Genomic DNA, 26,582 nt, shown 5'->3' on the forward strand with positions numbered 1-26,582 from the left:
ATTTCGGCTCAGGTATAATAGAAAGCAGGATGGATGGAGCGCGCGAGTCGGCGCCCGAGATTCACGGCGATGGCACGGAGAAGATAGCGCGATGAAACGAGCTGGAAAGATTGAAATCGCGTTTGAAACAGCACCGCGGAGGGTTGGTAACAAAAAAGAAAGAGAGAGAGAGGGGGAGGGGGTGGGTAGGGTAGAGGGTTAGGGAGGGGTATGCGATCCACGTGGCGCCTCGAAAGGCATTTCTCGAGGTCGCGGCATGCTTTGCTGGGGTCGACCTGATGAATGGAAACGTCGGTATTATTGTGTTTACACGCGGGACACACGGGGGCCTCTCTCGCTCTCTCGCCACACTTGGCGTGGAAACATTCATTCATAAAGCGTTCCGCGCGTTCCTCTCACCACCGCTGTCCCTCCTGCCTAGCCCCGTGCGCGCCTCTCACCCCATGTTCTCCTCTCCTCTCCTCTCCGATCCTCTGCTCTCCGCACTCTCTTTCTCTCTTTCTTTCTCTCTCTCTCTCTCTCTCTCTCTCTCTCTCTCTCTCCCTCGTCGTCTCTCTGTGCGCCGCTCCACGCCACCCTCCCGCCGCCATTATCCCCCTCTACGCGAGGGTACACGACCCTCTGTCGAGTGTAGAGGGGTAGTACTAGTGACGTAGCCAGAATTACGACAACGACCTGCTGATTCGCTTATTTTATTGTCCGCCATGTCGTGTCCACTCGCAGTCGGCTCGTTGGAGGCCGCGTTCTCGATTCTTTAACGGGCCTCTCGGCCTCCTTAACCGACATTGTCGCCTACCTCCCACCCTTCCTCCTCTGCCAGTCTATTCGACGACTCCGACTCGAAGTTGAACCCCGAGTTTTCGACTACGATTCTCCGATCGTGGGTTGGATGGCGCGCAAACATTTCACAACGCGAAACTCTACACAGGTCTGTCTCGTAACGCAAACAGACGGCGACTAGAGCGACAATGTGAGAAGCTGGAACTAAAATTGGTTAGCTCGCCAGTGAGAGCGAACAGAAAGCGAACGATTCTCGAGGGAGAGCGAGATAGAATATGGTCGGCTGGGTTCTCGACTCGCGTCGTTCACTGTTCGCCGTTCACCGTGCCGTGACGATTAAGCGTATCGTTAGGTGTTTTCAAAGATACTCGAAGCTTGGGAATCTCGCGCACGCGATCCTGCGTAGCGTTCTTAGCCGCACGGTATCCTCGATGTCGCGTGACTGGATCCGCGTAGCGATCTCACGCGAGAGGTTTTTTCGCTCGGACAGCACGAAACGGCGACTAACGCGCCAAGGATACGATCCCAAGGTTTCTCGACAAATTTTGTTCGACGCGATGGAGAAGGGATTTCGATCGGCACAGCGAACAGCGTGACAGAAAATACAGAGCGGTTCGACGAACCGCTCGTACGCGATCACGGACCAAGAACGATACGGTAACGTTTACGTGCACTCAGCTGATATGAATGGACTAGGAACGCGAGCGAGTGTACGTATTTGTAGATTCGGTCATGACGACTTTCAGTATAAATTGAAACTTCTCGAGGGTGTCTCGTCGGCGGTGGGAGAATGTCAAGGGGCGAAGGACAGAGAGAGAGGCCTCGTACACCGGCAATACCGGACAAAGATGAAAAGAAGCAGCGAAAGAGAGGGGAGAGAGCGAGCGAGCGAGCGAGGGATCGGCTGACTGGCAGAGAAAAAGAGACAGACGGATCAACGAAGGGTACAAAGCCACGAAGCTGGGTCAGTTCCGTTTAGTACGAGGTAGGCTACGATTCCGTTTGGATCGTAGAAGGTGCACACGGATCGAGATCCATGCACCGCGCAATCGTTCGCCCAACCAACTTCCACTCTCTCTATGCGGCCTTCTATCCTTCCACTCTCCATCGAAACCCCTCCGCGTTGCTGTCTACGCTGCGCGTTTCTATCGTTTTCGAATGACTTGCTCCATTCCCACTTGTACTACATTTATATCAAATTTGCATTACTCAGTTCGCCTTGTTTATTTACATCGTATCTACGTTATTACTATCATAACTGTTATATAACTGTACGAAAAGTACTTTTCGCCAAACTAAAGAAAAATCTACAGGACAACGTCTCTATGAACGTCTCGTTTCCAAAAACGGTGGAAAAATGCGGACCAGAGACAGAGCGAGAGAGAGAGAGAGAGAGACAGGGAAGGTTTCATACGGGTAATGCGCAACTCGGTGCAAACTCACGGTAGAGCGGACAGTTTGGTCGATCTGAGATTCGTGTCGATCGCACACGTGCGGCTGGCTCCGTCAGCTGCTTTTTCTCTGTTCGCGATTTTTTCAGGCAAACCGTTTATCTTGGTTGTTGGGTCGGACGCAGAGCATCGCCAAGCGTTTCGTGTTTGCGTGGTGGACGCGACCGGCGAGTAGTAAGCGAGTACAAACAGAGAACCGCGGAGGCGAAAGGAAGAAGGGAAACAGAGGGAAGGAAGGAAGCACGGAAGGAAGGCAAGCAGGCAAGAAGGAAGAAGGGAGGGACGAAAGGAAGGAAGGAAGGAAGGAAGGAAGGAAGGAAGGAAGGAAGAGAATAGAAGGGAGCTGTAAAGAGAAGGAAGAACGAGGAAGAGAGGGCTCCACTCGCCTAGCGCAGCGTGGGCTTTTCTTGTATTCTATTGATTTTTCCGAAAGTTCGCGTGGTGGGAGTCTGGCAGGCAGCGGTGTGCGAGCTCGGCCAGGAGCGTGTTTGCGTGAGCTTCGACGACGGTATCGTCTTTTCCTTCCCTCCTGCTCTCTGCCCCTCTCTTTTACTCTCTCTTCGTCGCTCCTTCTACACGAAGGATGGGTTGATCGCAGCAGGCGTTGCGCTCTCTCTCTGTCTATCGCGCGCGTGAGAGCCTCCTTTCGTTTCCCCAGCGGTAGTTCTCTTTCTGTTTCGAGGATCGGTCTGTACGAGCGTTTCCCGCTTGGTCGCGATCTGCTCGTCTCTCGCTTCATCGAGTGGCGCGCAATGAGTTCCCTCTCGCTCGCTCGGCTTTGCGTGAAATCCACCCTCGACCCCGCTGCTTTCGCTTGGTCGCGCTCGCGCTCACGCTGCGACCTGCTGGTATCTATATACGTACGATTGGCCATCGCACGCGCGCACACACACATGAAGCGGCTACTCGAAACAGGAGCGTGTTAAGGAGTTTGACTTTGACATTATTTTTACCGCGACGATCGACGAAAGAGATGGCGCGCGCCACACGTGCGATATCGGCGCGCGATCGAACTATCGTCGCCTATCGTATCTACCAAGCGAAACGAGCGTTCGTTTCGTTTCCATTCGCAAACCGGTACGATCGTCTGTCTACCTTCTCTCTACTACCTGTTACTACGCGTCTCGTTAAATATTCGTTTGCTTGCCCTCTCTCCAAGAAACAACAGTAAAACTCGATTCTCGCCTCGATGCCAATCGTTTAAACGACGAATCGAGCAACGGTGTTTCGAGTTTGCGCGAAATCACGCGACTTTCGATCGGAGCGTGCGCCACTTGCCCCGAATCGAAAACGGTTCACCATGGATCGGCGTACGAATCGTTGGATCATCTCGCTTCGCATCGTTCGAAGCGATCGAAATGCAAATTTCAGGACGTCTCGAATCGAGACGCGAGCGAACAAATTCGTTGAAAGATATAGGTTCTCGAGGGGCCGAGAGAGACGTCGACACAGGGTTTCTCGGTACAGCCCTGGCATCCCATCCACCTACATCGCGGCAGGGTCACCGCATACACCACTACCGCCATGGCAGTCGGTCGTGCATACGTGTACGCGTACGTGCCCTTATATACGTCGAAGCTATCTCGGTTTCTCCAACGTTCAGTCTCTCTGTCTCGCAGTCAGCCTCTCGGCGATATACGCTGGTTCGCGCGCGCTCTCTCACCCACACGGGTTCGCGTACAGTCGCGCTCGCGCTCGCCTTCCCACTCCGATCTACACCCTCACGGCGGACTCGGTCGAATGGATTGCACGCGTTACACGGACACGCGTGCACCGAGCCGCGTTTCGACGCGTGCATGCAGCTACGGTGAAACGCTGGGAGCGCAAGCCGCGCGCACGGCTCGCCGCCGCCGCCGCCGCCGCGGCCAGGCTCTTGGCCAGCGAGCCAGTTAGACTGGCAGGAAATCGGCCAACCAACGCAACGGCCGGTCGAGCCGCGCGACCTTTCGATCGATAACGCCGATCGATTTTCTCCGCGGAATCTACGAGACTCGCGGTAACTGCGTAGCGGGTCGACGCGTCTCTTTCGAGATTCGAGGTCGCGATTCCTTGAAAACTCGAACGGTTTCGCGCCATCGTCTCTGTTCGATGCGTCTGACGATTTCTTCGAGTTCGAAGGCGAATTCGGAGGTCGCTTTAGCGAGATAGCTGTGGCAGGTCGCGGTCAATTAGCACGACTGGTTCGATGGTACGCGGCAGTTTCGAAAGGCCGTTGCTTTCCGTCGAAAGGAGTCGCGCCCATCGGTGCGTCGAGAAAAGGATACGAGCTGGCGAGTTACTCGTCTCGAAGGATTCGGTTACGACATTCCAGCAATCGCGATGTTGTCGCGTAATTTGTATAATGCCGTTGGTATCGGAACACACGCAGATTCGACCAAATATGTTCTTTCTCTTGGCTACGTCTGTACGATGAAACCGCGAACCGTTGGAAATTCAGTAAGGCAAATAATTGCACCGAGAGCCAAGGATCGATTCCTCTTGACCAATCAAAGTCGCGTGACTCGATTTATCGTCGATCGTCGAATATCGATTAGCGTTGGTTAACGCGGACACGAACGCGAACGCGTCTATTACACCTGACAGAGAGAAACGATCGACAGAGGGGAGAGAGGCGAGAAGAGGACGAGACAAATGTAGAAATTTTACAGATGTTGCTAGCAACGATCGTAATCGTCGTAATCGTATCCGTCGTCGATGGCACAGATATCGCCGTTGATATCGTTACTGGTACCAGCAACGTAGTCGTCGTTGCCGTCTTTGTCGTCTTCGTCGTCGTTGTCGTCGTCGTCGTTGTCGTCGTCTTCGTCGTCGTCGTCTTCATAGTCGTCGTAGTCGTCGTCGTCGTCGTCATTGCCGTCGTCGTCGTCGTCGTCGTCGTCGCCGCCGCCGCCGCCGCCGACGCGGTCGGCGGGAGGCTCTGAAACCGAGCGAGACCGAACGTAGTCGATGGAGGTCGGAAACGCACGAACCTCGCGGCTCGAGCGACCGAACCAGCGACACGGCCAAGCAGTGCGGTGCCGACTCTTGCTGCCGCGGTTTCAACATCCGTGGTGTGCGTGGACGAGTGTTTACGCGACAGTAGACTTCTCGTCGAAACGAATACGGAGCAAGGCGTATACAGCGAAGGATAGAGAAAGGAGACAGAAACGGGATAGAGTCGGACACCGAAGACAAAGGAGAGAAGAGAGACGAAGAGAAGGCGCGTTTGCGGTGGAGTGTCGTATCGTGGAGCAGCGTACCGAGGTTTAGGAGCGGTATACGTCGTTGCGTTATCGAGAGCGAAATAACGCGACGAGTCGTCCGGTTGGCGAGACGACCGAACGAACCATCGACGCTCGTCCAGTGAAACGGAGAAAGAAGCAAGAGAGGGAGAAAAAGAGCGAGCGAGCGAGCGAGAGAGAAAGGCGGAAGACAGGAAAAAAAGAGAAAACATTGTGCCGTCTTTATCGTCCGGGGCGTGGGTGCAGCGAACGCGAATCCCTCGGACGAGACCGCTTTGCCGCGAGCGAACGAGCAAGAGAAGCGAGAGCGAGGAAACGGACGAGGAGTGAAAGAGATGGTGGAGGACGGAACGGATCCGTCGCGAGAATCGAGTCGAGTAGCCTTTTCTTTGGTCGGCGCGTCTTGAGGAGGCCGAGCAACGCAAACCGTGCAGTGGCATTGCAAGCGAAGAAACGAGAGTCGAAGACGACGAGACCGAACGAAAAACGAGAGGAGACGCGAGAGGGACGATCGAGAACCGGCAACGCGGAACAGGAGAAACTCGAAGAGAAGAAAGTTTTCGGCCGAGAGGGATATTCGGCTGGTTGAACCATCGCAGTTGTGGTGGTCACGTGTAGCAGCGTGCGGGTGAAAACCGCGAGAGAGCAGCGTTTCTCGAAAAGGTCTGCAGCCGAAAGTATCGACACAGCTGGACACCGTGGGTCCGGCTAACAACAGCGGTTGGTTTTTGCCTCTCTCTTTCTCGTCCTCGCGACACCTCGGCTTTGGATACATCGAGCCGACATCAACAGCTGCCCGACGGAGGATCGAGGCGCTCCCGAGACCGACCGTCGGATATCCTGGAGGACGATGACGATGGTGGTAAGGAGGATCACGAGCGGTAACCGGAGGACGAGCAGCACGAGAGGACTCGATTGAATCTCGATCGAATCCGCTCGAATACGCGGCAATCGCCGCCGCCATCGCCACCGCCGGATCCGTCGTCGTCCGTCTCGCCTCTTTGCCGGCGACCGTCGTCGGCGACCGACCGGGCTCGCCGTCGGTCCCGTCGTCGCGACGGTACGACAGTTTACGTTCAACGCAGGGTGACACACAGTGCCGTAGTAGTGAGTGTTGGTGCGAGCATATTAGTCACGCGGGATCGCGCGCGTTCTTTCTACTCGCGTTACCCTGCCGACGGCTCGCGTTCTCTCCGCGAAGCCGTCGGGGAGAGCGGTCCTGTCTGTCAGTTTGCTTGCTCGCTTGCTTGCTCGCTTGCTTGCCTGTCTGCCTGTACCTGCCTGCCCGCATACCCGTCCGCCACCCGACTGCCTGCCTACCTGTCTACCTGTCCGTCTATCGACCCTTCCGATCTTTCTCTCGAACCTCGCGATCCCGAGTATCCCGACGTTCTTCCACGCCAGGAAGCGTGCTGCTCTCAAAGACTGGCAAAACCGTCGGCAACCACTATCGGTGATACCGTGCAAGTGGTATCGGATCTCGCAAGGACGTGACTCGTTCGCGGACGGACAAATACGCGGTTATTCGCTCGGAAACGCGGCCGATAACCAGCCAGGATGCAGGTGGCAACGCTATTTAGGGAGAGCGCCACCCTGTTGGGTGCCTCTAGCCTGGATCCCCCGCAGACACATCATCACCAGGCTATGCACCCGCAACAACAACAGCAGCAACAGCAGCAGCAGCAACTTCAACAACATCCTGCCGACCTGCATTTGGCTCATCACATGCAGCACCATTACAAACTGTAAGTTTCCTATATACGCGAAATCTTTCGCTGTCTTTACTTCTGTTACGCTCGCCTATCGTTTTAACCGCGAAACGCTTCAACCACGCGTCTAGAACACTTTCGCATCGAGCTCCGTTGATAATCGGACGCCGTATCCGCGTTGCGACGGTGCCGACACAGCGACACAGATCAGCGTTCCCCGTTTCCACGTGAAATTCCACTTTTTGTCTTCGGAGTAACGCGTATCGCGAGCAACGATAGCGCGAGCAAAAGCGCTACAGGAGCAAACAAGTCGAAAGATGCACGGTCGCCGTCGGAACGTGGATCGCCAACGAGAAGTTGGAGTTGGAGCCGAGACGATCGAAGGATCGTGGCTCGAAAATCTTGGATTCCTTGACAACGACTTGGTCTCTGTCGCACCGTGCGAATCCTTCAATTTCGTCACAGCCTTTCCCACGAACGCGTTATCGCGTTGTCGTCGATAGGAGCGTCTCCTCTCTCTCTCTCCGTCTTTGTCTCTCCGTCTCATGGCCGCGGTTCCACCCTTGGTTCCCGACCTCTCAGGCTTTTTATGAATTTCGTCACGCGCCACGAAGGGACAGGGTAGCATTTGTATTCGTTGCGCAAGGTCCGGTCGTGCCCTCGTTCCTTAAACCGTACAATTTGTTTGAGGTATCTCGTCGTTGAAGTTCCCACCACGGTCCGCGTACCGTGATCGATGTCGCGGCGATAACCGAGTAGAAGGTAACGCGCGAGTCGAGCGAGCGTTTTCCTCGATCGGGGAAAAAAAAAAAAAAAAGAAAAAGAAAAGGAAAAAAGACGAAACGCGTGGCTAAATCCGTCGGTGATCGCATCGTGTGAACATAGTCGCCGATAGTCGTGCGGTTTCTTTTTTCCTTGCGAGGAAGAAGTTTCTTGTAGCGGCTGTGTCCGGCCCGGAAGCGGACACCGATAAACGCGTTTGATGCGGCTTCTGCAGAATCAAACCGAATCGAATCGAACAGGAGCGAAGCGAAACCGCGAGAAGTTTGGACCAGACGCGAGGCCGCCAATAGGTCAAGGCTACTAGATTCTCTGCTTCGACCGGTATCTGCTATCTGTAGCCGTTTCCCGGCAAATTCCTCGCCAACTTTCCTCGCCTCTCCATCGCGCTATTCTTCGATGCGGTCGCGAGTCGCCGATATCCATTTAATCCCTTCGCTTCGTCCGATGCACGAAGACGCGCGTCGCCTCCAACGAAACGACGCGCGAATACGTTTAACGAAACCCATCGAACACCGAATTCTCTGGCAAGCAGCGTGTTTATGAATTTTGATGCTTCTAGAAACAAAACTTTGAGAGTTTGTAGATGTATAAAAACTTTGTAGGTGTGAAACTTTTAGCAATACGCGTGTTTTTTATTATTGCATCGAGTTTATGATAAACGACCAATCGGATCTGCATTCCTTTCGAGTGCCTTCCAAGCGACCAACGGTATAGTATCGAACGCTACTACGTGCAGTGGAAAACAGGACTAGGAACGACGAGGCAGAGGTAAAAGGAATATTCCGTTTGCTTCGCTCACGCAAATACAATCGCGTATCAGTTAACGATTAAGTGACGAATTTCTTTTGTCCTAAATTCCTATTTTCTCGAACATTTCTAAAGAGATAATCCAAATAGAGAAACTTCCTCTAGAAGTTTTATAGAGGACAGTTTGCTTCCGGTCTGTACCTGTATGATTATTTCCATACGTTTCTAGCCCCGCTGTTTCTTTTCCACTCTGCCTAGCTACATACGATCCGATATCAACGGATATTATTAAGATACGGATAATTTCCAAATACCCGTGCGGTGTAAGTATCGGATAGAAACTCGATAAAGAAGCGAGAAGAGCAGCAGGATTTCTCCCGTAAACGTAAATCAACCGATAACCGCAATCTACTAATAGCGTTCATACTACAGCGGAAAACGCGCGTGAGATCAAAGTCCGTGTGTCTAACCCAGTAGAGTCGATCGGACTTGCACTCGTTGCTGCGAGGTTCGCGTAACGTAGATCTGACAGATTATCGTTGTTCGTATCTACGGAGGATCGAAGGGAAGGAACGACGAGGAAATTGCGAGTCGGTGGTGCGAACGCGCGATCGCGGTCGTGGTCGCGGTCGCGGTCTCGGCACAGCAACAATCGAAAGATACGAAGGTAAACGAAGCCACGTGGCCGAAGGACGTGTTTTGGCGTGGATAACGCGAGAAAGATATGGTAAACGATTTCATCGCTGCCACCTACGCTCCTTGGACGCGAGCAACAAGAGTAAAGAGAACGCGAACGCGGTCACGTGTCGCGGATAAATCGTGTTTCACCGATAAAAATCGACCTTATCGATAAGATCGAGCCTCCTTCTTGGATCAGCAGTCTGCCCTCTCTTTCTTCGTTGTCCGCTCACTTCCTTCGACTCGCTGCCGGTCGCTCTCGTCCAAGTTATTCATGTATTCCATAAGTTCGGAATACATGAATGGCCTACGAGAGCCAGGTATCCGAGAATCGGCTTCGACAAAGCCGTATTCTTTGCCACGGTAATTTAACACCGTTTAACGTTTCTCTTAGAAAAAAAGCGTAGCGTTCTCCTCCCCCGAGTGTAACGAACGATTGGAACGTGCCAACCAAGGACGAACTTTACACGGACACGTTCGGTCAAAGCTTGCTCGTGCACCGCGTTCAGGGTAGCGCCGCGATAAAGATACGCGACGAAGGTTGTCGCATTCACGCGTGATCGGAGGTTCGAAGAGTCGGCTGGAGGTGGAGAACGAATAAGGCTGGAATCGTGAACGACGAACAGGAGACGGTCGACGCGTTCTATGTAAATAGCGTAAATACGTGACGCGTGACGAGTCAGAGTTTAAAGTTCTACGGAGAGTTTGACCACTTTGGACTTGGCGTCGCAACTTCGATGACTGTACAACGTCGCTAACAGAGACTTGCCGATCCTCGATTCGCTGTTGCCTCGATTCGGCGTTTGACCAGCGGAACTGTAGTTTGATTCTTTCGCGTATTCTTTCGAGTAGCGTGCATTTTGATTTTGGAATCGGTCGGAACGTCCGCTGTTACAACTCGCAGTCCAGTCTTGGCTAACCCGATCGCTAGCTAGCATCGAGGCTAGCGCAATCATGACAATTATTCTTCGACGGACTAGGATTCTAATTACCTGGGAGCGTTATTACACGAACGACGCAGCAGTCGTGATCGACGCGGCTGATTGTCGCGCGCGTCTGTCGAGAATTCGCGATTTCGGGAAATCGCGATGGAATGGCGAGTACGTCTCGTTCACGGCCGAGTTTCTGATATTCGCGGCACGTAGTCGAAACGCGGAAAAACACTCGGCATGCGTTTTGAAAGAAGAGGAGAGCGTGGCGGCCGATCGGTTAGATCGTTTCCCGCCTAGTGGACCAGAATAAAAGGACAAGCGGAGGAAGAGGAAAGGGGGGAAAAAAGGAACGTAAGGACGAGACGTGCATGACTTTTAGAGTTAACGCGCGTAAATCGCATTCCGAGCGACGCGAAACCCTAACCCCGTGTCTCGACTGGTTCTCCTCTGCTTCCTCGCGCGTCCGTTGCTCCTTTTTTTCTTTTCTTTTTTCTTTTCTTTTTTCTTCCTCGCCTCGCGCTTCTTCTGTTCGTTCTTCTTCCTTCGAGTACGTTCGGTTGGTCCGCGTTACCTTCCTCTCCAGCCCCGTCGTCTCTTCCTTCCCTTCGCGCCGATCATTTTACTCTCCGCTCCTTCGCGCCTTTACACTCTGTCCGTTCTTTCTTTTCTTCTCCGTACGTGTACGCGTTCGGCCGTTCCTCTCTCTCTCCCTCCCTCTTCCTTGTTCCGTCACTCTTCTCCTTTCTCTCGCGTCTCGCACACGGTTATCTCCCTCGCGTTTTTATTTTAGCCCGAAGCAAACGTCGAGGTGGAAACGGCGAGCCGGAGGTAGGAAGGAGGGTAGGAGACGGAAAGGAGAGAAGCGAGTAACGCGGCAAAAGAGGAAGAAAGAGGCGGAGAGGGAATAAACGAGCGAGAGAAGGAAAAGTAGGAAGGTGGATGCGAAAGACGGGAAGGAGGGAAGGAGGTGAGGGAACGGAAGAAGAGACGGCCGAGGAGGACGCGGGGCACAAGGGGACGGGTGGCGGGGGCGGCAGGAGGGAAGGTAGGAGGAGGAAGAGGAGAACGAGGAGGCGGCGGCGGTGGCGGCGGCGGCGGTGGCGGCGGCGGAGGAGGACGAGGAGGAGGAGGAGGATAGAACACAAACGGCCGCACGAAGAGAGCTCGTCGAACGGGCTCTGCTCTCCTCTTCTCCTCCTTCGGTTCTCGCAGGCTATGGTTTCGTAACACGCGTCTTTCCCGCTCTCCGCCTCTCTCCTCTTCCACCGGTTGTTCGTTCGTGCAACGCGTTCCACAACGTTCGTGATACGCGTCTTTTCAAAAGTCGAGGACCCGTTCGAGTGACTCGTTCCGTAGAACGGAAGATAGAACGACGACGACGACAGCGATGTCGCCGCGGTGGCCGGTCCTCCGCTCGAAAAAGCATCGCGTCGTACGATCGATGATAAGGGTAACCGCGTCGCCAAGAAGATCGAGCAAAGACAGACCTCGAGGATCGATTTTGCGTCCGTTTGGGAAGTCGTACGAAACATGTTCGATCGGAGCGTTCGCTTTGCGATAGCTTTGAAAGCGGCGAACACACGGAACGCGAATAGCCGTTGTCTGTTGCAGCAGGTTTTCGGCTATTCGCTGTGACGCGGATGTTCCGACCGTTCGGAGGAAAAACGACTTGTCCGGGATCGGAACGCACCACGCATCGAGTGCCACGCACAACGCATAACGCGCTACGTATCGGTCTCGCTACGCCAAACAGCACCTAAGACACCGACCATACGGATCTCTAGGGAGCTCCGTGATTATTCCGGGCGCAAATTTATTTTTATCAAGCTGTACCGGTCTGTTCTCGCTCGGAGGCCAGCGTTGCCGGATTAGAACTTTTTCTCTCGAGTCCTGCAAAATCGACCAACTTGAGCGATGCACGAGGTCCGTATCGGCGATGGTTGCGAAAAAAGAAAGAAGAAGGAGGAAAAAGAAATATCGTGGGACTCGTTAAAAAAAGACGGGTCGCGGACTCGGTCGACAGGAACATTTCTCGGGGCGATACGTGTCTTTGGTATTTTCGTTCAACGGCAGCAGCGCGTATCGACGAGAAAGCTCGGAGAACAAGAACCGTTCCGTCTCCGTTTTCTTGACACGGTGCGGGCACAACGTAACGAACGAGCGAGAAATTCGAACGATCCGGCGATTTTGTTGGCAACCGAGTTACGCGTTGTACGCGACTTCGCCGCAACCTTGGCATCGTCAACGAAAAGCGCGTAACGACGTGCGTGAATTTTACGAGCAACCTTCGCGAACTCGAGAATCGCAAAAACTCGAGCGGCGATTACGCATTCAATGCTCGAAAGGAAGTGGAATCGAAAGAGAATCCGCGGATTCGCCGACGCTCTATACGTCGAAGCTTCTTCCGTTACATAATTTCGTTAACGCGTTCGGTCGACGGCTTGGAAATCGCGAATCGAATGCCGAACAAATTTTTACAATTTTAAGATTTTAGCAAAATTTTATCGCCATTTCAGTGTCTACGAAATGGTTTTACCGTGTGACGAATCACACGAACAGTACGAAAAGCACGATCGAACCTGCCACGATCCTCGAATTTGTTACGTCTCGGTCGAATTTTCTACATTTTAGAGGAATAATCGGCATGTAAACCGAGACATTCGTAGTTAAACCGCGGATATTTACGTTCCGTTACGATTATACCTAAAATAAAAGCCATTCTCTTATTGCTTTCTCGAAGATAGTCTAATCTTGGATACGACTGATTTCGTCACGAGTTCGTCGATCGAAACGAGAAGTCTCTCTTATCAATAACGATTCTGCCGTGTTCGACTTGGAAAAATGTCTACCCATGAGAAACTAACGATTTGGTGGAAAATGATCGGGAAGGATGCAGCTAGGGTTAATTGCAAGGGTGTCCAAAGAACACGATTCTGGAACACGGAGAATAAAGTAAAGGGATGAAAATTTGCCAGAGCCACGGAATTTTCGGATTTGCGATCCGGTGACCAGCGCGAACACCTTGGTTCTTCCATCGGAGCAGACCGAGACCGCTCGTAAATAGCTGCCGCACTAGAAGCGGTCGTAAGGGTTTCCCTTATCTGCGTCAGCGTTTCTGCTCGCTCGATTACCTACGGTTTCCTTCGCGTACCAACCCGCCGAACAGTTTCTTTTTTTCCTTACTTCTTCTTCTTCTTCTTCTACTTCTACTACTACCAGTACAACTACTACTACTACTACTACTAGTACAACTATTACTGTTACTACTACTACCACTATTTCCCCTTCTTCTCTTCTTTCGATAATCATCCACGCATAGGTGCAGCTCGCTGATGTCGAAGCAGAGAATACGTCGTGCGCGTTCGCCGCGTTTCGGGCTTCTCCGGCTTCTCCACGGTTTTCGCTCTTTCGACCTTTTCGTCTCGACAAAGTCGATGTAAGCAACGCGGGTCGCAACATTTGAGAAATGCTCGTAAACACCGAGAACTCGCAGTGCCTTCACGGTGCCTGACACATCCCTCGTCTCGTCCTTCTTCTTTTCCGTTTTTACATACGATAGCACATCGATTAAAGAAATTACGGTTATGCGCAAACGTATTTCCGCACTCGTGCAAACTCGTTACGAATACGCACGATGATCTCTAAAATATTTTGAAATTTTCATTAACACGGTAAACAGAAAGAAATGGTATAGTAGTTTGAACCGAAGCTATAGAAGATATTTGGCGCAAGTATAAATTTTCTAGAAGAAGTGATAAAGCTGTTTAAACAGCCAATTATATTCATTATATTAATAAGCTTCGATATTCACTGCAACTACTTTTAAGGCCCATTATATACTTTAGATAGCCGTTCATGTCGCATACTAAATTTCTGCTAAATAATACGTTTCCAGTTCAACGTCTCGTATACGTTGGAGGTTCGAAGAAGGAGCGTTTAAAGGATCCGAGTCGCACTGTACCGGTAAACCGTCTTCTTTACGCGTAAACTTGTCAAACTTTCTAACGCGACGAATAATATCCGTGGAAAAGCTCGTCGTCGACACATCGGCCAAACGAAACTCAAACAACTACGGGGATACGTGTAGCTTCGCCGATTATCGTTAGCCAATTTCTCCAAACTGTCCGTTCTCAGCGGATCGCTGTATCCTCGTAATTTCAGGAGAAAATGTTAAAAAGCAAAGAAAAAAAAGCGAAACGTAGGAAAGCGGCATTTTCCAGCGTTAATGAGAAACGTATCGGGCTCCATTTGGCAAGGAACGCGATAACGAGCGTTCGATGAGTCATCCTGCTTATCGAACGCGAAACAAATTGCGAAAAGGTATTTACAACGGAAATGTTTAACCGTTGCATACGTTCGGGTGTACCGTTCGTTCGAGTTATCCTCTGTTTAGACGATCGCCTTATCTGTTAACGCTGCGATACAGCGCACGAAATAAGAAACGTTGGCGATATAAATATGCTCGATGAACCGGTTTCGGTACGGACCGAGCAAGGACATGGCGTGTTTCGGCCACTACGAACGTGGAAAAATGAATTCTTGCTGTACGCTCGCCGCTTTTGAAAATACGATAGCAAAAGAGAAGAGAAGAGAAGAGAAGAGTAGAGAGGTGGAAATCACGCGGAAGACAGTAGCAGACTCGGTCTTATTAAGACCGCAATTAGGCCGTATTACCGAATTACGTTACAATTGAGAATAACGAACATACGCGGTAATAAATTACAACGGTTCGCGTAATCATTACCTCGAAGTTTCGTGTAACAGCGTCCCTATCAGTTTACATTTGACTTTAATTGCATCGCGGTACGACGGCGCTGCTTTTTGGAGTAGATTCGCCTGCCACCGGTCAGAGAGTTATAACGATCTGAATAATTAAACACACTTTTTATAAATTAATACAATAATACAGCACCGGTTTGCCAGATATTACGCAACGTTCGTTTAATTACGCTCGTCACTGAATTTTAAGATTCGTCCCATAACTTTCTTCCTCGCCACTTGTTTCGCCGCGAAACGTAAATTAAACGCATGGCCGTGAAAGCGAAAAAATTTGGAACTTCTCCACCGAGACTCTTTCGTATTCCATCTTCCTCTTCGCGAACGATAGGAACGGAAAAACGCGAAGGACAACGACGATAGAAACAGAGCAACGCGAAAAATACGACAAACCTGCCAAAATTACGACACGCGATCTTCTTTTCTTTGTCCAACGACGAACAATGAGAGAAAGAAAGGCAGTGCGTGGTTAGCGTGTAATGACGCGCGTCGCTTCACGCGATGACACGCATACGCGTACAGCGACACGGGGAAAACGTGCATCGAACGCGCAAATAGCACTTGCATGTACGTTTCGTCTGTACGCACGAAGGTGCGCGAATGCGCACTGCTTGCAACGTGTGTAACGTCTGTCCGTGCCTGTACAAAGGACGATCGCAGCCTGTGTTTCGATTTTATACTATACGAGCCAACATTAAAGAACGGGTCATTTTTTAATCAGACTTGCCGCAAGCCAGCGAGTTCCGTTTTTTCGCCTGTGTGTTCCGCACGCGTTTTAACAGTCCATTGGCTTGTATGGAAAAATACACACGAGCACGCTCGTATCTTCACACCTAAAAAAGTTGAACGTTAACGTTCGAACGAGGTTTGAACGAAGATCGTTGTATAATATGGCGTATTTATAGAAAATACAAAGTACAACTTAACGTCGTATATCCTAAAATCAACGATGAAAATGAAAATTCTGCGAATTTATATTCGCTCACGTATTTTTCCATTATTCCAAGGGTCGTGCGGTTTCGGTTTTATGGTTGATCAAGTTATGGCTAAAACGCGGATCTTGTGAGAAACTCGACTGTACGCAAACTTACGAGATACGTGTAACGTACAAGGACGAACAAAAACAAATCTCTACTTGGAATCTAATGCCTTGGTTGCGTTTCTAAGAACTCGAATAAACATCTACAGTTTATTTATAATGTTACTCTACAAACTCAGCCGAAACTACGTAAAAAATTCATTATCGTTGTATGTTCTCATGACTGATGAAATATTATGTATAATGAATTTTTTAGCCATAATACCAGGCTCTCATGAATAATACCAATGAATCGACACGCGCTATTCCGATCCTCGAACAGCCGATAATTCAACGAACGTTGAATTCGTTCGTTTCTGTTGCGAACGAAACGTGTCCAACCGAGATCGACTTGCCCTCGCTACCTTTGATTCCACGATTATACGAGTTTGTCGTCCAGGAACTGCACGGTTAACGACTTAACGCGTTGATTGCAGAGTCGAAGTGGCGTGGCCGTTCAACGCGACAGAAATTGCTATTTTCTTGACACGTTGAACAACGCCGAAAGAAATACGCGATTACGAAGAACATTAGAATTCGGTGTTCGTCGTCCAGCGTCTTCCTCGATCGCAGGTCGGTTCTTGATCGACGAAAATCGTCGTCAGTCGACGCGAGATCACGCGTACCCTCGATAACGCGTAATGGCGGCATTTACGATTAGCAGAGCCGGTTGTTACGGACGAGTGGGAGCGTAAACGCGCTGCGTTTCTCGTAAATCTATCGTACGTTGAAAGCGCGAAGCGTGCGAACCCGCAAAATCTCGCCGTTGCGTTGGCTGAAAACGATCGACGTCCGATCGCTTGCAATTTTGTTCGCTCGTACGGATTCAGCGGATACAGCGTTTCGACGGACGACGCAGCGTCGGACGCGAATCTCGACGCGGACTCGTCTCCGTTGTTCTCCGCCAGCAACGTTTCCACCGCGCCTATGCGAATTTACGACGCGCTTTTACGACGCGTGCTCGTAAAAAGCTAACGCGAGTGTAATCGTTCGAATCGATTGGAGAAGGTTTGACGAAAGTTTCCAGCTCGCTATCTCTCGTTGCAAGCTCGTAGCAAGCGGGGATTTGGTTGGTGCCGCGTGAGAGCGCTAACAAGAGGCGAAACTTTCCGGAATTCGGCGAGAAACTGGCAAGTTTGAAACACGCGGCTCGCGCGCAACCCCTCTCGCGCCCCTTTAACGAAGAATTTTCGGCTGGTTGTTGACAAGTTTGGGAAAGTCGCCCATGAATATCTTCGACCGGTCGTCGCGTGTGCACGTCCGAGCGAAACTTTGATCGGTAGATACCCCCAGGCATCTTAGCTATGTTCTCTCTGGCCATCCAGCATATCGGACGTACGCGTGGCCTTCGTGTTTACGCGCCCGGGGCATGTCTCGTCTTTTCAGTTCGGCCACCCATCTTCGTTTTTCGCCACGTTACCGCGATCGTCTATCGTCCTCGCGTTTTACTTTCTACGATATATCTCGTGGACAGTGGCGTCCTGATAACAGGTGCGTCGACGGCTAACAGGTATACGAGCGGTATCGATCGATCAATCCGTACAACGACATACAAATTTTCCCTCTTCTCCTTTGCTTCGCGTTGCCCTTATTTTCTCGGTTTTTTTCCGTCAGCGGAGGACGACGTAGCTTGCTCGTGGTTTGTCGGTTGTTTCTTGGACGGAAAGAACGAAAGGCAACGGGAGGGCGCGCGAGAATCGCGAAGCGTGACTGGCGAACTTTTGGCACCGACCACGGTAAATGGTTTACTGTCGGCTATGCGAGAAATTACGAGGCGATACGGGGCAACGGAGGAGGTCGTCTGGGAGGGCGGCGCGCTCCTCTTCGCTCTCGCTTTTCCTTACTCTCGCTTACCCTCTCCGTTTCTCTCTTCTGCTTCCCGCACCCTCCAACGGCCCCACCAGCTGCGCCGCCCTCACCCTCTCGTCCTCGCGTCGCTGTAGCAGTCGCTTCAAAACTCGGTCAAAGTCTCGTCGCCGTGGCGTCTCGCTTTGGGGATTCGAAGGAAGGGTCGTTTCTCTTTCTCTTGATCTCCTTTTTCCCCCGCCCCCCCCGTCTTCGCCCAAACTCGTTCCACGTTTCTTTTCCTTTCGCCAGTTCTCCTCTTTCTTTCTCTATTACTCTGCCTCGTCACCTTCTCTTTCCGTTTCCTTTCTTCCGTTCGCGAGGCGCTGTTTTCTCGCGCGTTCGCACGCGAACGCAAATATCCGCGTTGGCAGAGCCGCGAATCGTAACCAGACGCGGCGCTACCTCTGGCTTCTGCTTTTGGATTTTCGTTCTCTGCTCGGCCGAAAGTTTTCAGGTCATACGGACGACCTCGTTTCTCTCCGCGAAACGTCTTACCGCCCGACCGGAGGAGATTTGGAGCGTGGAAGATTTTCGGGGGAGGAACCGTCGGATCGAGACTGCAAATTTCACCCGGCTGCCGGCTAAACGTTTTCCGAGAACGCCGAGACTCGTTCCAGTCGTTTAAGCTCGCCAATAGCATCGCCGACGTCGCCGTCGACGCCGTTGTCGTTGGCATCGTCGGCGACGAAACTCCCACCGACCGGAGAATTCTCCGTTAATTTAAAGCAGCGGAGAATAAATTTGAAAATCGCGAGCCTGTTCGACGCCACGGTTAACGAAAACCGGTTAATTCGTTAACTTGTAACTGGCACGGTGGTCGTTTCGTCACACGCTTACGGACGTTCGGTAATTTGCAAAAGCTATCGTTAGCCTAACGTACGTACGATGGTTCACGGAAATATTCGAACGTTCCAGGAAACTCTCGACGAATACGTACGTTACGCGCGCGATACGAAACGTTTTGAAATTTCATTAGCACCGTAGCGAGACGCAACGATCGCGATTATATCGGTGAAATTTGAAACGAGTGTGACGATGTACAGGTATGTACAGAAGTTACAACATATTTATTGCGAGCTTCGCGAACATCGCTAACTGCTTGAACAGTGGATCGTTCGTTGTATCGATAAACCGCGATATTTAACGAGAATACAAACGTAAATTGCACGTTCAAGATCGTTGTACGTTATACAACGTACGCGTGTATTTGGAAATTGTTTCGCGATATTTTACCGATACAGCGTAGCGATCTGGCTGTTGGAGTTTTCGCAAACCGGAGACACGCGCTAGAACGATATTTTTCAAACGAGACAGCTCGTTCGATCGCGATTGAGCTATTTTTTTAAACGACCATCCGGCGCTTCGCTCCGGCTGGACTCTGTACCCGACGATCGCGAGGATCGACGTAACGGAAGCGCGAGAAAGAAGAAGAAAAAGCGAAGAAAAAAGGAAGAAAATATTCGCGATCTTGTTGGTCGTTCGTATTTCATTGGCGTTAGACGCGAGAGGGGCGAACGTGCGAGGAAAGCGAAACGAGAGTGGGAGGGAGGTTGGTGCGGCGGGTGGAGATAAAACGAGCCGGCTGGAGGGAAAAAGTTTAAAGCGTCGAATAGAAATTCGATTTATTGACTTTCGAAGTCACTCTCCCTTTTTTTCGCGGAGGTCGAGGCAGGGGGAATCCGATGGAGGTACAGAGGGTTCGAAAAAAGCAACGAAAAGAGTACTATCGGTGAAACGGGTGGCGGTAGGTCAGGATCGCGAGGAACGAGATGGATACAAATCATAAAATTTGATTGGGCCGACCTAGGCCAGGGAATACCAGCTGTGTGTGTATCCGATATATTGACTCACTTGGCGTATTCTCCGCGTATTTTCCACCGGCCGAAGAGGGAGGGAGATGGAACGCGAGAAAAAACGAAAGGCAAGGAAAAAACGTCGAGAGAATCCGCGCGCAAACCCGTCGCGTCCATTCGTTCGTTCGTTTTTTCTTCTCTCGTTCCCAGACCAAGATAGCCTCCGCGAGCGTACATCACGCGAAAACCTTTTAAACCGCGCGGCTGTTTATCGCGACCGAATGACCCAGCGACGCGAACCACCGCCTCTTCTCGTGCCTGTTCCATCGAAATCGTAATGCACGGAAACCGGCGTAAGGGTAACACGATCCGATCTGTAACAGCGCAACGACGTTTCACGAAACGATCGAGATAGAGACACGCGAGAGCTATACGGTTGGACGAGCGAAGGGCAAATTCGTTTCGCAGTTTCTACATAGAACGAGAACGATGGTCTGGACGCGGCATGGAATCGCGAGAGCCGATATCGCGTCGAACAGTTTGCACGCGGAAATTGGAGCGAATAACCCAGACCTTGGACTGGAAAACTCGGAAGCGCCTCTCGCGCGATTGAAAATCGATAGGTCGGTGTTGATCAAAGTTTCGAAATAACGTACGTCGCGGATGGACGACGCGGGTTTTCTCCGCGCGCGGTTCCACGCGTAAGACGAAGCGAAACGGAGCTGGTAGCGAGAACAATACACGATGCGTTTGATCGGCAAGACTTAGGTCTCGGTTTCGGTAGGATGGCTTAGCCAGTCTCGGCGAGGACGGCTCACGCTTCATTTGAATTACATGAAAATCGAGCACGCTTCTCGAGGGGCGGCAACGGAGAATCCTCTCGATCGATCGCGACTATACAGATTCGAGGCAAGATTATCGCGCCTCGACCGCAAGAGTTGTTGCTCCTCGAACGGCTGAGAGGAGGCAACGAGAGTATAGAAGGGAGGGAGGAACAAGAGGACTCGTTCGAGTTCTTTGTCTCGTTTCGAGAGGAAAAGAGAGAAGAGCACGTCCGAAGGCGAACCGAAGAGCCAAACGACGCGGATTATTCTCGACTCGACTCCGACTTGACTCGGCCCGACGACGATCGCGATAGACCGATGGATTAGCTACTAGGCGCGACTAGACGAGGCCGAAGCGAAAATCGATTCGCTGGATGACAGAGAGAGAGAGAGAAAGAGAGAGAGAAGGACTAGTTGACGCGACATGGCCAGGAAAAGGGCGGTTTACCGTATACAGTACGTGGTAGGAAAAAAATCATTCCTATGCTTTTCATTTTTCCGCAAAATCTTCGTCATACGGCCATGAATCGACAGAGAAAGCGCGACTCGCTGTATACGAAAGCTACGGGATAAGATTGGAACGAACCACGTTTTCAATTTTTTTACGGGCAAGCGTAGTTTCCAGATTCGGTAGGTTTTCGATCGCTACAGTGTGATACCAAAATTGTCTTTTCAATTCGGTTTCAGAGACAAACTTTTTTCGTACTCATGAAAATTTTCGAAACATCGTTCGTCACGAACGATGAATACACTCTCTTTGGCTTTCCCTAGAGCTTCGTCCACGTATCAGCTATTTCGAAAAGATCCACGCCTACTTTGACCGTTTTTGTTTTTAAACGCGTCGCGTTAAAATTCTTCCGTTTAATCTGGCAAAGTGACATATTTCTCTGCCGTGATTTTCATGTACACAGCGCGTCGAAGCAGATAATTTATTCCCCTCTCTTTTACTGGAAAGTCGAGCAGCTGTCTCTTTATTGCACTTTCTGTTTCTTTCGTTGGCCGTAAGATCACGGTTGATCATGGTCGATCGTTGATCGATTCCGATCGCGAATCACCATGTCGCGGCCAATTTGTTTCGCAAGGGTAGCGCCGCGTATCGTTCGATCGATCGTCGCTGCTTATTTATTCCGCGTACTCTAATATGCTAAGAGGAAGGGGAAGAAGAAGAAGAAGAAGAAGAAGAAGAAGAGGGAAGGTCGTATCGCGAGGGGAGCCCGGGGAAGTGTTTTAAAAGTGCGCCGGTGTCCTTTAGGGGGTTTCGATGCACGTGCTACGGCTCGAGGATTTTATGAATGGGGACCACACGTGGTTCGAACGCACGTTTCGATACGCGGTCTACCGCTTCTGCGAGCCAGTTAGGGCAGTTAGACGACCAAAGAGAAGAAAAAAGGGGGAATCGAGGCGCAGAGGAGCGAAACAGGACGCGAGAGAAAAAGGATCGGACGTCGAAGGAGCAGGCTCGGCAGAAAAGAGAGAACGTTCCCCGTCGACGTCAGACCGAAGAAGAAACGGTGGAACTCGGTCGTCTACCCTGTAATTTATAACTGGAAACTTGGAACTACGACGCGACCTAAGGCGATACGTCGATTCCACTCAGGGGAATCTCCCTTCTTCGTTTTGCCGAAGGTCGTTCGACCTTCGACCAGAATCGATGTCTGTCCGCCGATCCGCGCTCCTTTCCTTTTTTTCCTTCTATTCTCGCGTTTTCTCTTTTTCGCCTCTCTTCTCTATCTCTCTCTTTCTCTGTCTCCGTCTCTCTGCCTCTTTCCTTCCTTAACCTTCTCCATCTCGGCTGTTGCGTTCTATCGCGCGTTTCATTCGCGCTTTCCAGTCGCCAACTACGAAAGATATGATTCGGCTAACTTTTTCAATCGTATCCAATCAACGATTTCGAGTTGGAAATTCGAATTTCGGTCCGGCTTTCGATCAAAGTAACGACGTTTCCGCGAAACGAATCTGCGATACCAGGGGCACTCGTTCCGGTTGTTCCCGACACGTTCGCGCGAGATTCGCGCGTTACTTTTATCACCCATCCGCCGTTTTCTCGTTTGGTTGGCGATGACGAACCAGAGAGTTCGATATGGTCGAAACGTTGACGCTCCTACGCAAAATAAATATTCATGCGTGGATGTAAAAATCGTTGGTACGCCGGAGGCAGACTGTCGGAAGACGATGGCGCCACCACGGGTTCTCCTCCTTCTCCTCCTCCTCCTCCTCTTTCTTTCTCTCCTCCTTCTTCGACTTTGGAAACGTTGCCGAGCCTGCGGTTTTTCGGATTATTGTTTGCCTCGTAAATTTTTATCGCGCACGCAGGACGCTCCGTTTTTTTTTACGAGAGCCATTACGTCGTTGCCACGTAAGGTTACGCCGGCGATTCTTTTTCCTTCCAGCGTTTCCCTTTTTCTTGCCTGATAATTCGACGAAGGTCTCGAGAGATCGACGCGGTCCGAGAGATATCGCGATCCATGACGCGCGAGATCGTCCGATTCGCGTTACGATCATCGTCGTACGTTTCGAGGCCAAGCTGGTACAATCGTGTCCCTATCCATCCAATTAGAACCGCTACGAATTTTCAGCGTTTCGTTATTTTTCTACCGGAACGTTCTTACGAAAGATTCTTTTACGAAAGTGGTTACATCATTCTCCGAGATGTCTTGTTCCACAGCATCAGTTCTAACCATAACGTAATATCTATTACGATCGATTGGCACTCGCGTACCACCTTCTTGTCTTCTTTTCAACCCTACGCGCTACGTTGACGAACGCGGTTAAGCAAGAAGTTTCTACTCGCGAAATGTCATCGAATCGGATACGTGAAACTTGGCGAGGAAAGCTCGGCGACACGCGTTTCTCACCGGGTTCGCTGATTCTCTTTTCTCTGTCCGATACATCGGTTAGAAAAAAAACTCGCTACACACCGGGGTGTCGTATTTGCGAGGAAATCGGCCGTGAAACGAGTCTGGTAATAAGCAGCTCGGAGAATCTTGGGTAGAGGCAGAGGATTCGGTAGAACGTCCATGCAACGAAGGCGGAGAACCGCAACACCGAACGTAGTTCAGCGCATCGAAGGAAATCGTCGATTCGTTCTCTGGCTGCAACGAGACAGTTTTTCCGGAAGCTGGTTTGATCGCGCGCGAAAAAGGGAAACGAAATGGAGGGAAAGGGGATTCGAAGAACAGTGGAAATGGGTACTCGCGATGGTGCGCGCGCGGACCATCGAGCGAACGAAACGTGGAGCGAGCGAGCGAGCGAGCTGGCGAGCGAGTAAGCGGACGAGAAAGATAGCGAGAAAGAGAGAAGGGCAGGAGGAGAGAGCGAAAGAGCAGTGGTTTTTCGTTATCGACATTTTCCAGGACGCATGAAGGTGTGCGTGAGCGTACGTGCGTGAGCTCCTCTCGTTGCCCCCTTTAACGGTGAGCATGTGCGAGCTGGCGACCGTGTCTGTGCGTAGTGTAGGTGTCTCTGGCGGTGTATGCGCGAAAATTTGTATGGGTATGCGTATACGTGTCAGCGGGCATACGGGCAGTGTATGTGTGTAGAGTTTTCTGGAGGTTTCCCCTAGCAACGAGCAGCAGCACCAGCACCAGCACCAGCCACAGCCCGGCTTAGGGGTAGCTACGAACCCCGCGCGAGACCTCGCCTCTTTCCCTCTTTTCCGCTCCTTTTTTCCATCTTCCCCTTGCTTTTTCCTTTTTCCTCGATTTTTTCCATCGAAGCTCTCGCGTTCGCGTTCGCGTTCGATCGTCTAGTCGATGGATCGAAAGGAAGAGGCTCGGATGACCTTCCTCGGAGAACGCTCGCGCCTACTCCTTTGCTCGAACCGTAAGGAACATTTTCCGATCGTTGTCGCGTTCGTCGCTGTTCGCGGGAAACGGTGTTTCCCATACAGAACAAAGGAGGAAAGACGAAACGACGAGGATGGATCGGTGGTATACGCACCGCCGATCGCCGCAAGGTTGTTTTTTAGCGGTAAGAGCGAGTTCTGTTTCGTTTAACGCTCGTCGTCGGAAGCTGGAAAAGATGCTGCGACTTCAGGAGGGAACGTCGCGTACCTCGATCAAACAATTGTCGAGTAAAAGCACCGACGATGCCGACTTTCGACGGAATCTCCGTTTTCCGCGGATTCGATGAATCGCTCGAGACACCGTTGACACGGTAGCTCGGCTTTCTTCCGAAAGATCAAACGGAAAGTCGTGCTGGAAACTACGATTCCGTGGTTGATCGGCGGACAGGAACGAAACGATGGGCTACGAGAGAACGAAGGAATCTCGTTCGATCGTTCACAATCGTTTCCTTGTAACACGGAAGAACGTTCTCGACCAACGGTTCGAAGCTTTCCCTACGAAAGAGGAGGGAGCGAAGCGAACAGAGACGGAGACGAGAGGAGAGAGAGAGAGAGAGAGCGAATGCGAGAGAGGCGGAGAGGGCTTGAGAGAGGGCGAGGGAGGAGCAGAAGTGGAGAGAGGGATCGGGAGGGCGGGGGGGAGGGAGGGAGGAAGAGAGACGGATAGAATCTCTCCATTCCCTTGCCTGCCTCCCTCGTCTCACCCCCCCTCGTTCACTGCCCTAGTCGTTTCCAGCAAGTACTTCTATGTACCAACCATCTCCTACACGCTACCCTTATATACCTTGTATATTTACCTTAGTGGCATATACGCGTACCTATATGCATGTACATCGGGGCCCGCGATACATAGGTCCGAGCGCCACATAAAAAGTACATAGACCACCAGTAGGTATAGCTCTGGCTGAAAATTATTCCGAGTATTTTCGAATTAGCGTGCAAAAACGAGCAACGTTGCACGGGGGGAAAAAAAAGGCCGACTACGAAACGTAGTTTTCACCGATGTACCGACTCCGCTCGTTCGTTTCTTGAACGCGCTTCAACGACCAAATTCCTCCACGAACCATCTCCGTCTTCTTTCCCTCTCTTTCTTTCTTCTTCCCTTCCTTCCCCTCTTTCGTCTTCGTTTACCATTTTTCTAGTCAAGCTTCACGAGCAAGCCGTGCATATCGAAGCACGGGGCGGCCGCGCGCGTTTTCGCGTTCGCCGATCTCGATTCGCGAATGCCGTCACCGCCTCGGTCCGTGATCGTTCGGCTACGGCACGAGGAACAACACGAGAAACACGCCGCGTTGCCCGTGACTGTACTACGTTTTCCGTCGGCGCCATTCTTTCGCCGCGTTACGTAGACGGTAGATGTAAATACAGGCGACGACGACTGCGATGCGCGCAACCCGACATTCTTTTCTCCTCCGAGAGCCGAGAGTCACCTTTGCAACGCCTACACGCGCGTCTTCGTCTCTCCGTATTGTCTGGACGACGGAGAGACGAGAGTTTAAGGCCGATGATGCCAGCCGGCGGTGGACGACGCGAAAGTGCGAAGATAACGATGGCCGCGCGCTATTAACGAACGGCCAACCGGAACGCAGAACGCAGCTGCAACTTTGCACGCTCGGAGAAACGGCGCAAAGTAATTCCAAGCTTTTTCTTCGCGCCGAGGTAACGGCGCTGCGTGGCGGAGGAAAAAAAAAATTGGAAAGAGACGAGCTTGCTGCCACGGTTCTCCTCAAATGCATCCGAACGATCGTTTGCCAGTGCGCGTTGCACCGTGAATACTCGACGCGTCGCGTCGATAACACTACGAACGAGTACGAGTGCATCCCATGGTCTTCGTACCTACCTACCTACCTACCAACCTACCCACCTACCTACCTACCTACCTACCTACCTACCTACCTACCTACCTACCTACCTAGCTACAGCCCTACGAAGCCACTTTTATCGCAGCTTTCTTTTTCCCTTTCCTTTCAAAGCTTTTCTTCCACTCCTTCTCACTCTCTCTCTCTCTCTCTCTCTCTCTCTCTCTCTCTCTCTCTCTCTTTCTTTCGCTGGCACACGCACACCAAACTATCGTCTCTGCGTGAAAATGAATTTCTAAGGATATCCACGAGAGTAACA

At 51.4% G+C, this 26,582-nt stretch overlaps 2 protein-coding genes across 5 annotated transcripts in view; one reads left to right on the top strand and one right to left on the bottom strand.

The window, feature by feature from the left end:
* Positions 1-26,582, bottom strand: part of LOC100648272 (DNA (cytosine-5)-methyltransferase 3B) — a 60,548-nt gene that overhangs the window by 7,823 nt on the left and 26,143 nt on the right. Inside the window, exon 1 of one of the 4 annotated variants that reach the window (XM_048409520.1) lies at positions 2,224-2,504. The exons of 1 other annotated variant lie outside the window; for it this stretch is intronic. Coding sequence is in view for 1 of the 3 variants with exons in the window: in NM_001353392.1 (NP_001340321.1) it covers positions 797-904 (108 nt within the window). In the remaining 2 variants the exon portion in view is untranslated. 4 annotated transcript variants of the gene reach the window in all.
* LOC100648503 (probable serine/threonine-protein kinase yakA) overlaps positions 5,150-26,582 on the top strand; it is a 53,152-nt gene continuing 31,719 nt past the window's right edge. The window contains exons 1-2 of the mRNA XM_003393647.4: positions 5,150-6,559; positions 6,857-7,197. Coding sequence (XP_003393695.1) covers positions 7,010-7,197 — 188 coding nt within the window. The 5' untranslated portion in view covers positions 5,150-6,559; positions 6,857-7,009. The remainder of the gene's footprint in view (positions 6,560-6,856; positions 7,198-26,582) is intronic.

Source organism: Bombus terrestris, chromosome 2 (assembly GCF_910591885.1).
Source record: "Bombus terrestris chromosome 2, iyBomTerr1.2, whole genome shotgun sequence".
Taxonomy (NCBI): Eukaryota; Metazoa; Arthropoda; class Insecta; order Hymenoptera; family Apidae; genus Bombus; species Bombus terrestris.